Source organism: Plecotus auritus (genome assembly GCF_963455305.1).
Source record: "Plecotus auritus genome assembly, chromosome: 4".
NCBI lineage: Eukaryota > Metazoa > Chordata > Mammalia > Chiroptera > Vespertilionidae > Plecotus > Plecotus auritus.
This window is the reverse complement of record NC_137775.1, coordinates 128,494,805-128,507,526: the sequence shown is the minus strand read 5'-3', so window position 1 is coordinate 128,507,526 and position 12,722 is coordinate 128,494,805. Positions and strand designations below refer to the sequence as shown.

Below are 12,722 nucleotides of genomic sequence, written 5' to 3'. Positions count from 1 at the left end.
ACGTCGGGAAACACGGCCACAGCTCCTTCTTCTGAGTGGGCGGATTTATATCCGCCCATTCAGTAGAAGGAACAACCTCTCAATCTTCCAGAGGCTCCTTGTAATGCCCGCGGACGCGTCTCCCGACATCACCCTGGGAATGCGTAGACAACTTATCCTGGTGTGTAGGGAGACACGCCCCTGGAAAGCACAGTATCAGAGCCTTTCTGAGGTAAGATTAAGAGCTCTACTCAAACACAATTCTTTCCTGTTCCCACATTCTGTACATCACAATGACTTGTTAATAAAACAACAAAGACTTTCAGCTTTTAGGGCTTGTATCCACTGCAGTTTTTTTTCCCCACTGCGGACGCGTGCAACAGGGAAAAAGACACACAGAGGACATGTCACACTAGCCATGCTGTGGCTGCATTTTTTTGCTGATACGGATGCGGTATCAGTAACGCTACCGTGGCCACTAACCGCATTTACTGTTTACACATTTTGTTCTTTTCTATTTGTTTTAGTTTTAAATTATTTTATTATATTTAAGTTTAATTTGAAAGGCTTTTGTACCTTTCCTTTGTTAGGCAATTTTATTTTGCCTTTGCCATATTCAATATAAGGTATGTTATTGTGCTATGATTCCTCCATTTTTTGAAGTTTCAAATTATAATAATTAGTGTTTACATTCTTGTTAAAATGTTTGAAATGAATAAAACTATTGAAATAAAAAAAAAAGACCGTACCCTTTTATGTAATGATGTTTACTTTGAATTTATATTAGTTCACACAAACACTCCATCCATGCTTTTGTTCCGGCCCTCCGGTCCAGTTTAAGAACCCATTGTGGCCCTCGAGTCAAAAAGTATGCCCACCCTTGCCCTAGCTGGTTTGGCTCAGTGGATAGAGCATCAGCCTGCAGACTGTAGGGTCCCAGGGTCAATTCCAGTCAAGGGCACATGCCAGGGATGCAGGCTCAATTCCCAGTAGGGGGCATGCAGGAGGAGGTCAGTCAATGATTCTCTCTCATCATTGATGTTTCTATCTCTCTCTCCCTTTCTCTCTGAAATCAATAAAAATATGTATTTTTAAAAAAGAGTGCTATTAAAATGTTGAGCAATTATAACCTGTTAAAAAATAAAATAATAGGAATAAATAGAATAGGAAACAGACAAAACCAACAAACTTGGTTCTTTGAAAGATTAATAGAATTATAAACCATTCTAAGACTAATTTTTTAAAAAGAGAAAATACAAATTGCCAATATTATAAATGAAAGCAGAAATATTACTACAAGTTCACTACAAATTAAAAAGAAATAAGGGCCCAGTATAAAAAAACAAGTAAAATCTGGCAATGTAGATAAAATAGACATAGTCCTTGAAAATTACCAAAATTGACACAAAAGAGAAAATCTGAAATCATTATATCTACTGGAAAATTGCATTTATAATTTAAAATCTTCCTACAAAGAGCACTACTCCTATGTACCTACACTGGTAAATTTTATCAAACACTTAAAGAAAAAAATAATATCAAATTTATACAAAATTTTTCAGAAAAGGAAAAATAACTTCCATTTTAAATCTGTACTGTATTCCATTCCTAATTTACTTTATGAGGACAATATAACACTGAAACCAAGTAACAATATTACAAAGGAGGAGGAGAAATAATATACAGGCAGTTAGTACACAGAGACACAAAACTAATTTTTAACAAAATATTATCAAACAGAATGCAGCAAGATATAAAAAGGATATTTTATAACTAAAGGGTTTATCTCAGGAATGCAAAGTTGATTTTATATTTGAAAATCAATCAAATTAATTCATCACATTAACAGAATTAAAGGGAAAAACATGATTGTATCAGTACATATAGAAAAAGCATTTTTCCTCAGCATATATTCATGAGGAAAAACTCACAGCAAACTAGGAACAGAAACTTCCTTAATCTAATAAGGAATGTATAAAAATCCAGAATCTAATTTTCACTTAGTGGTGAAATACAGATCCTGCTAGGATCTGAAACAAGATAAGGATATCTAGTCTCACCTCTTCTATTTAACATTATACTGGAAGTCCAAGTCGGTGCAATAAGGCATTAATTTAAAAAAATAAAATAGCAAGTTATGATAGAAAAAGAGAATGGAAAAAAAAGTAAAACGGTTCCTATTCATAGATGACATGACTATTTGATGAAAACAGCCAAAGAAATCAACAAAGAAACTATTAGAAGTGGATTTAGAAAAGTAACATATACAAAGGCAATAGTTAAAAAAACAATTTACTTCTTTATATTAGCAGCTTGTTTGCTAATAAAAAAATTTTAAGTACCATTTAAAATAGCATGAAAATTCAAAATATACTGGGATCAATTGAATAAAAAATATCCAAGACCTCTAACATGAAAATTCTAAGAATACTGAGAGATATTAAAGAAGATTGAAATAAATGGAGATTTAACGATGTTCATGGATTACAAGACTATTAAATAAGACAGCAATTCTCTCCAAATTGCTTTATAGATTCATTACATTCCCAATAATCCCAACAGTTTTTTTTTTGTTTTTTTTAAAATATATTTTATTGATTTTTTACAGAGAGGAAGGGAGAGGGATAGAGAGTTAGAAACATCGATGAGAGAGAAACATCGATCAGCTGCCTCCTGCACACCCCCTACTGGGGACATGCCCGCAACCAAGGTACATGCCCTTGACCGGAATCGAACCTGGGACCTTTCAGTCCGCAGGCCGACGCTCTACCACTGAGCCAAACCGGTTTCGGCAATCCCAACAGTTTTAAAAATGGACAATATTCTAAAATTTATATGCAAATGTGAAGGACCTAGAAGAATCTGAATAATTTAAAAAAAAGAATAAAGAGGTTCTACATTACCTGACCTTAAGGAGTACCATATTGATATATGAACAGACCAAAAGATAATGGAGCAGAATAGAGTGTCCAAAAAGAGACATATACTTGTATGACCAATTGATTTTGACAAAGATCAATGGGGATGAAGATAGGGAGCAACAACAACTCTCAAATATTTTTGGCAAGAATATAAAATGGTACAACTACTTTGGGAAAGCTTCAACAGTTTCATCAATGGATGCTAAAAGGATAAAAGTTTGATGAGTAACAGGATATTTTCATAATCTCGAAATTTATTTATTAATTACAGAATGGGAAAGTCTGGAGGGCACCTTCCTTGACCAACTGATCAAAGCTAGTATCAGACAAATCTATGGTAAAATACAATAAGGAAGACCCAATGTCATGTCATCTACATGGTATTCCTGCTAAAGATGCCTAACCTAAATGCAATCTTAAGGAAATAGACAAACCCAATTGAGGGACAGTCTACAAAATAACTTCTTTGTATTCCAAAAATGTCAAAGTCAAGAAAAGGTTAAGGAACTATTCCAGACTGAAGGTGACTAAAAAAACATGACGTTGAAATGCAATGCATGATCATGAACAGAGTCCTAAGTCAGGGATAGGGGTTAGGCTGACAGTGGAACACCTAAGAGGACATTACTAAGAAATTATTGGGATGATTATCTACCTCTGAATAGGGATTGTGGATTACATTAAAGCAGCTATTCTCAGTGCAGTCTGAAGTCTTCAAAAACACTTCAGGGAGTCCACAAAATCAATGTTATTTTCATAACTAGAGGCCCGGTGCATGAAATTCGTGCACGGAGGGGGGGTGTCTCCTCAGCCCAGCCTGCACCCTCTCCAATCCGGGACCCATTGGGGGATGTCCGACTGCTGGTTTAGGCCTGATCCTGGGGACCGGGCCTAACCTGGCAGTTGGACATCCCTCTCACAATTCTGGACCGCTGGCTCCTAATTGCTCACCTGCCTGCCTGCCTGCCTGATCACCCCAAACTGCCCCGCCCCCACTGGCCTGATTGCCCCTCACTGCCTCTGCGTGCCAGCCTGATCGCCCCCAGTATTAACTTTTCATTTAATTAATATCACCTAATTATTCACTGAAGAGTAAGTATATCATTTATGCCTTAAGGAATTCAGAGTCTGCGTAGGAACACAGGAATGCAAACCAATCATTACAATAACCCATTCAAGGAATATAAGGCATTAAATGGGCACATAAAAAAGAAAAAAAAAGCTACTAATTCTGCATGGAGAAGACACGGACACTACACAGAGGAAGCAGGGTGCATGGGAGGACAACCCTCTGTTAATTCCAAACAGGGAAAAAACTATTGCCAAAGGATACAGATGAGAAAGTCAAATAATTCCAGCAACTATAGATATGGCTAGCATACAAAGTCAGGAGATGAGGCTAGAAATGGTGAACAAATCCTGATGAGAAATTTGAAGTTTTTACTCTAAACAAACAAACAAACAAACAACAACAAAAAAACCCACAAACAAAAGCTAGGTAGATAAATTGCTTTATCATTCTGATTACTGCTGTTGTTATTCTAACTTCCTTGTATCTATACCCTTTGACAGTACCCCTCACCACACAGTGACACCGGACTTGGTCACATGACTTTCTTTGGCCAATGGAACAATAGTAAATTTGGTGGCATACTCATGTCCACCTCATTCCTCTTGCAGCCCTACCCCAGACATGAGAACAAGTCCCCAGCTAGCCAACAGGAAGGTAAGCAACCACTTAGAACAGAGCCAAATTGTCCCAGCTGAAGCTATCCTGCACTAGCTGACAGCCAGCTGAGTCCCGACACATTAGTGAGCCCAGCCAAAACCAAAACAATGACCCAACCAATCTGTAAACTTTTGAGTAAAATAATGCGTATTATTATTTGCCACTGAAGTTTTGTTAAGTTCAAAATGAAATAGAATACAATAGATAACTGAAATGGATTGAAGCTAACCATGGGGTTTGAGCAGGTGTCACATGACCCAATATGCTTTCTAAAAGCTGTGCTAATAAATGGAAAATAGATCTGGAGTCAACAACAGAGGTAAAAATTTTAAGAAAGAAACTATAAAGTTGGAATTAATGCCAAGAAGACAGGAAAAGACATGTGAAATGTCATACTGGGTGTTAGAAGTGCTGAAACTTAGGCATTAATTAGATGCACTCTATGAATAAGAAGGAGATTTTCTGGATAAATTCTAGGTTTATTGCAAGAGTAATTACAAATGCAATCAACCTACATTTAAAATAGTTGAAGATAAAAATCTTAGAAGAAACCATAGGAAGGAAAATCCCAGACATCTCTCGTAGCAGTATGTTTACCGATACATCTCCTAGGGCAAGGGAAACTAAGGAGAAAATAAACAAATGGGACTCCATCAAAAGAAAAAAAAAAGCTTCTGCAAAGCAAAAGCAGCTATCAACAAAATGAAAAGGGAGTCCACTGCACGGGAGAACATATTTGGCAATGATACATTTGATATGGGGTTAATTTCCAAAATTTATAAGGAACTCATACAATTAAGAAAAGGAAGACAAACAACCCAATTAAAAAATGGGTAAAGGACCTAAATAGACACTTCTCCAAAGTGGACATACAGCAGGCCAAGAGACATATGGAAAAATGCTCAAAGTCACTAATAATCTGAGAGATATAAATTAAAACAGCAATGAGGTATCCACCTAACACTTGTCAGAATGGCTATCATCAACAAACCAACAAATGACAAGTGCTGGCGAGGATGTGGAGAAAAGGGAACCCTAATATACTGCTTGTGGGAATGCAGATTGGTGCAACCACTGTGGAAGAGTATAGAGTTTCCTCAAAAAATTAAAAATGGAACTCCCATTTGACCCAGTTATCTCACTTCTGGGAATATATCCTAAAAAACGCAAAACACCAATCAGAAAGAATATATGCACCCCTATGTTCATAGCAGCGCAATTTATAATACCTAAGATCTAGAAATAGCCCAAGTGCCCATCAGTAGACGAGTGGATAATAAAGCTGTTGTACATTTCACCATGGAATACCATGCAGCTGTAAAAAAAAAAAGCTCTCTTACCCTTTAAGACAGCATGGAGTGACCTGGAGAATATTACGCTAAGTGAAATAAGCCAGTCAGAGAAAGATAAGTATCACATGATCTCACTCATATGTGGAATCTAATGAACAAAATAAAGTGATGAACAAAATAGATCCAGAGACTTAGAAACATAGAACAGACTGATGAATCTCAGAAGGAAGTGGGGCGGGAGGGGAGAGATTAACCAGAGAATTTATATGCATATACTAGAGGCCCAGTGCATGAAATTCGTTCACGGGTAGGATCCCTAGGCCTGACTGGTGATCAGGGCCAATCTGCAGGGCGATGCGGTGGGGGTGGGGGGCCCGCTGGCACCTGCTTTGGTCGGCCTGGCGCTGCCCACTCACTGGCCCCACCACCCACCATTGCAGGTCACCTCCCTCTGCGGGGTGACTGGCGGGGTAATTGGGGTCCCCCACTTGCACCAGCCTTGACTGGCCTGGGGCCTGTGGGCAGCTCCTGGGTTGAGCGTCTGCCCCCTGGTGGTCAGTGTGCATCATAGTGACCAGTTGTTCCGATGTTTGGTTGATTGGCATATAAGGTTTTATTATATAGGATATTCATAGCCCATGGTCACAGACAATAGTGTGATAAAGGCCTGGGAGGGGCAGGTGTGGAGTGGAGGGGGTTAGTGGGTGGGGGGGAAGGGGGACATCTGTAATATTTTCAACAATAAAGATAAATTTAAAATAATAAAATAGTTGAAGAGAAGAAAGTTAGGTATTTTTTTAGGTGTCTTTATTTTTGTTGAGGATAGAAATATCATTTCAGAAAATGGTACTTTAATATTAAAAACAAAGGCCATTTTTACATACTTTTACTGAAATAATAAATAGAAATCTGAATTTTAAAATACCTTTGGAAAGATAAGAATGATTAATTAAATTATTAACCCAGGGAATACATGAGTATGCAAGAATCCAGTGTCCTGGGATTAAAGACACAGCATCAGATCTTTTTTGAAATGGCCTCCCTAGATGAAACTCAGTGGGTTTTAAATTAGGTCTTTTTCTCCCACTTTTCACTTGCAGCTCCTACTGTTTTGTTACAGTTTATATCTAACCTCGTAATCTGAAACATCTTAGACATAGGATACAATGAAACGTTCTATAAAGATTTGGGCCCAGCAAGGCTGGCTCAGTGGTTGAGCGTTGATCCATAATCCAAGTGGTCACCAGATAAGATTCCTGGTCAGGGCACATGCCTGGGTTGTGGGCTCAATCCCCAGTAAGGGGCATGCAGAAGGTAGCAGATGGATGTTTCTCTTTCATCGATGCTTCTATCTCTCTATCCCTCTCTTTTTCCCTCTCTCTAAAATAAATAAAAACATTAAAAAAAAAGATTTGGGGAAAAAAAAAACAGAATTAATTTTTACTTTATACCAGTGTATAATTATGTACTTACTTAATTCAAAGCCACAAATCAAGCCATCTTATTCACTACCGAAATGCTTGATGGATACATGTATCAAGAAGCACAAATACATACATACAATTTTAGGTAAAAATAAAATGTTTCATTCATAAAACTGATATGTTGTTAAATAGTAAGGGGCCAAAATAGTGAGATAGTGAAGACATCCAAAGCACAATTTTCCAGAAGAACTCAAAATATGATGAATGCTTGAAATAAGAGTAGAGGTGACAGGAACTTAAAAAAACAAGATAGTTACAGTTACATTCCCAGGAAAGTAGTAAAAACTAAATGATATATATATATATAAAAGCCTGAGCGACCGAACGACTGGTCGCTTTGACGTGCAATGACCACCAGGGGGCAGACGCCCAACACAGGAGCTAACCCCTGGTGGTCAGTGCATTCCCACTGCCAACCTCCAGTGGCTGGCCAACCTCCAGTGGCTGGCCAACCTCCCATGGTCCCTCCCCCTGGCTGGCCAACCTCTTGCAGTCTCTCCCTGCAGCCGGCCAGCTCTGATCGGGGCCGGCCGGGCCATGTTCCGCGGTCCCTCCCCCCAAGCCTGGGCAAGACGGCCCCGACTGCTGGCCAGGCCAAGAGACCCCACCCGTGCATGAACTCATGCACCGTGCCTCTAGTATCAGATAACCACTGCTATTTAATTCTGTAAAATAGATTTGTTCATGTACAAGTAATTGAAGAAGCATGTATAGAAGCTGGAATGTAAAAGTACTTAAGCCAAACTTGTTCACCACAAATTCTTCTGCTATCACTGCTGATATATATTAGAATAGAAATTATCCAGAAAAAAGAAGTGTAAACCCACACCCCTACTGCAATACCGATAGATGAAAAGTGTGAGAACTTGCCTCTTTCTCAGTGTCTCTAGAGATACATGTCCACTGGTTCTCCTTCACACTGTACGCCCAGAAGTCAGCAAGATCTTGTGTTCCATCCCAGCCACCAAACAAATAAACGGTCTCTATGAAAATTAGAAAAATATGCGTAAAAAGATAAACTTAAGGACAAAATTTAAGTCTAGGCATCCAGACCTAGCCAGTTGTCTCTAAAACCATTTAAAAAGGTACATCTAAATAAACTTAAAAATTTTAAACTGGTAGCATTCCAAAAATATTTCTAGACTAGTATTTCCTAAACATGAGTGGAAAGGCTGCTGTAGAACCACTACATTGAGAGATTTATAAAAATACAGACAATGGGGAGGAATTCCAGAAGATTCTGCTTCCATAGGTATTTAGTAGGTAAAAAAGAGTCTATATTTTTAAAGTATCCAGGGTGAATCTGATATTCAGCCAGTATAGGAGTTTCTGTGTTAGGCCACGAAAAATTTACATTTCCCATCTTCTTAATAATGCAGCTTCAGACTGCAAAGAGAAAAAAGAGAAAGAAAAAAATACCCAAGAAATACATAATGTAAAATATAACATAGACATCTAGCTATTTCTGGAAAAAAAAATCACATTATAACTGTTTTCTCTCTAATGCAACACCAAAAACAATAATTAGCTGTAAGTTAGAGTTAGATATCTTAAGAATAAAGTGATGCATATGGCTTCGGTATTCCCATGGGAAATTTTTCCATATATACTGTGGTAGCTTTTACTCCTTATAAGTCAACCTTTCAGTCATTTGTAGGTATCGTGAGAATTTGGCATCTTCTAATTCTGAAATATCTACTATATCCATAGACTTTATCCCTGTGAGAAAACTTGATCTCTTGTTCAGTAAAATGTGAAAATCTTTACACATAACAATGTGTATCATACCATTCTTCTTTGTATAATAAGTGCCTTTTCTTCAAATACTTCCCCCCTTTGTAAATAAATGTCTTATGTCTACCAGTTATACAATCCCAACAATTATTTTTTATAAATTTAATTAGACATCACAGGAAAACTATAAAGCCATCTACTCTCTAACTAACATGCCCTACTCCCATGGTCGGCAAACTGCGGCTCGCGAGCCACATGCGGCTCTTTGGCCCCTTGAGTGTGGCTCTTCCACAAAATACCACGGCCTGGGCGAGTCTATTTTGAAGAAGTGGCGTTAGAAGAAGTTTAAAAAATTTGGCTCTCAAAAGAAATTTCAATTGTTGTACTGTTGATATTTGGCTCTGTTGACTGAGTTTGCCGACCACTGCCCTAGTCCTATATATGAAGAGACTGTCATCAAAGTTATGCCCCACCATAAAGGGTTATAATTCAAAGTACACTTGGAAATACTGTCATACCCTTTAAGAAGTGTCTTGCCATTCATAGAGTTGGGCTGTCTTCTAAGAGGTTTTTGCAATTTTGTCATATAATTTCAAACTCTAAGTAAACTTTCTAAGTGAAACATCCCATTCTACGCCCCAAGAATTTTGGGAAATCAAAACAATACTCTGGATAAGAATAGACCACTGGAACAGGACTGAGTTCTAGTGCTAACTCAGTGACAGGTCACTTAACCTCACTGGTTGTTAGTTTTCTTATTTACAAAACTCCCAGTGTTGTGAAGTTCTTCAGATACAAGTTCATGAAAACATTCTGAAGGCTGTCAAGTATGAACAGCATTTCTAGCTTTACAACGCACAGAAATAAAAAATACTTGCGTCTGATTCCATGTCTAACTCAGTACCTAGAACACTTTGGCTCTGTACAAATGTGAACTACTGTATCAGAACTACAAAACAATCCACTCTCATTAGTTAAGTAACATTCTGTTTCTGAAATGGCACACAATACTGCCCAGATACATAGAATTTTACAGGAAAAAAATTAAAAAATTTTCATCTGGCTTAAATATTATTTGCCAAGGCCTCACTGTAAAGGCAGTTAACCCTGTTAAACTCTGAAGCCTAGAGAGGGCGGGGGTTTATAACTAAAATAGCAATAGCAATTGACCTTTTGTTTTATAATGTTTCTGGGCACCCTCTGGATAAGGTTATCCTGGTTCATTAACTTTAATAACCCTTCCTCTTGGACTCTGGGTTCTCAATGTTCTTTCTGAAAGCAGATCTCTTTGTACGCATAAATTCTCACAGCAAAGAAAACCCACATTTCCACAACAGCCTCATTGATAGCTGAGCAAAATAAAATCTGGCACAGAGCAAGCATCCCAATGGAATTAATCCAAGATGTCATTCTTGTCCATGAATACTTTGTGGTCCCAGTTGAAGTTTAATAGTAAAATTGAATAAATCAGAGAGAAATAGGACCTTTTGACATACCTGAATGAAATGCATAACAAAATTTTAATTAAATCATCTAATTATTTAATTCAAATCATTCAGAGATGAGATATTATCTAGAAACAAATGGCAGCAAAAGTATTATTTAATGGATAAATAATGTAAGGAACTTTTAAAGAGTATAGAAATAATTGGAGAGAACTGTAGTGAGAAGTTAAGAAAGTAGAAAAAAACATTATTTGCAACAGGATAGTAGTTTGGTTTACTGAATGTCCATTCTCAAGCTTAAAGATTATATAACAATTCATGTATATCCATGGGACAGTATAATCCTCCTCAAGCAGCAGCCCTCTCTTTTTATTTTTTCTTAAAGGAGAACAGGCTATAGAAGTTACCCATTTCTTCCAGCACTCAGAGGCATGTATGGTCAATATTTTTTGAATACTAATCTGAATTGGCAAGGCACATTAGAGATTAAAAAAAAAAAAAAAAAGACAAGGGAAGGAACTAAGATGGCGGTTTAGGTAAACACCTGTACTCACCGCCTCCCACAATCACATCAAAATTATAACTATAATACAGAACAACCATCATTCAGAACCACCTGAAATCTAGCTGAATGGAAGTCCTACAATTAGAGAAGCAAAGAAGAAAGCACATTGAGACTGGTAGGAGGAGCGGAGGCATAGACTGAGCTGGTCCAACACTCACATGTTGCGTTTTTTTAACTGGGAGGGATATCTCCAAGGAAGCGGGGGTCCCAGCCGCACACCAGACCCCCAGCCCAGGGTTCCAGAGCTGGGAAGAGAAGTCCCTATAACTTCAGGCTGTAAAAACCAGCAGGGATTGTGGCTGAGTGACATGGAGGCTGCTGGATACCCAGGTTTTCCTCTTAAAGGGCCCACACAAGAATTTACATGGTCTCGCTTCCTCTGAGCTCCAGTACAGGGCAGAAGCTTTGGGGGAATCCAGGGACATACGGGGAGGAATTGGCATAGGAACAGGAACTTGGGTGCAGCTTTCTCCCACAGGGGTGCTCCTAGGGGTCATGTTCCTGTGGGACCTCCCCCCATCGCAAAACTGGCAGTCATATCTGAGTTTCCATCAGCTTGGCCCACACTGTTCTCTCCACCCTGGTGATTCCCTGAGACCCCACCCAATCCAATTTGCAGCCCCATCCAAGTTGTTTGCAATTGCTTTTCCATATATGGTCTGTCCTGGCTCAGGCTTAAGACATTGTTAAAAACTCTTAAACAAGCAGCAGTTGGCATCACCATGCCCCAAACCAATTAATAAAAAGCCCAAGACCCAGCACTAACACCAGAACGCCTTGCTTCATAGCTGGGCCTCACCCAGGCACTTCTTAGCCCATACAAGTCATAGCCATCTGCAGATCTCACTGTAGCTCCTGCCAGTGGCCCTAGGCAGTGCCTGACTTTGCACCTCCTGGGAGGTCTCAGAGCCAGTGCACCCGATGGACAGCTTCAGACCATACCATATTACAAGTCTATGCATCCACAAGGAACACGCTCTAGGGGCAGACTCAGTGAGCACCAAAGCCCCAATGAAGCAAGTCCTGCTCCATAGGCGTGTCTCCTGCACAGCAGCTTTTTCACTGTAGACACAGCTGGTCCTCACAGCCAACTCCTCCCAGTGACGCCAATGGCAATCAAGGCTCAACTATAACAAGACTGTACACACAACCCACACAGGGACACACCTAGAGTCCCCAGCTCAGGTTACTTGGGAGACTGAGCCACCTGGCCCTACGTAACCCCTAATACAAAGGCCACTCTACCAATTCCAGGAGACATAACAGCTCTACCTAATACATAGAAATAAGCACAGGGAAACAACCAAAATGCAGAGACAAAGAAACATGTTACAAATGAAAGAAATGAAAGCAAGCAAAATGCTGGATATAGAGTTCAAAACAATGGTTATACGGTTACTCAAGGATGTTAATGAGAGCTTCAAGGATCTTAATGAGAGCTTCAAGGGACTTAATGAGCGCATCAAGGGACTTAGTGAGACTTTCGAGGATCTTACTGAGAATGTTAACATGAAAAAGGACCAGTCAGAAATTAAGCATACACTAACTGAAATAAATAATAATTTACAGGGAA

At 38.9% G+C, this 12,722-nt stretch overlaps 1 protein-coding gene across 4 annotated transcripts in view; it reads right to left on the bottom strand.

Annotated features, from left to right (window-relative positions):
* MKLN1 (muskelin 1) overlaps window positions 1-12,722 on the bottom strand; it is a 223,900-nt gene that overhangs the window by 65,073 nt on the left and 146,105 nt on the right. For all 4 annotated transcript variants that reach the window (XM_080663161.1, XM_080663163.1, XM_080663160.1 and 1 more), the window contains one exon: window positions 8,276-8,388. In XM_080663161.1, coding sequence (XP_080519287.1) covers window positions 8,276-8,388 — 113 coding nt within the window. The remainder of the gene's footprint in view (window positions 1-8,275; window positions 8,389-12,722) is intronic.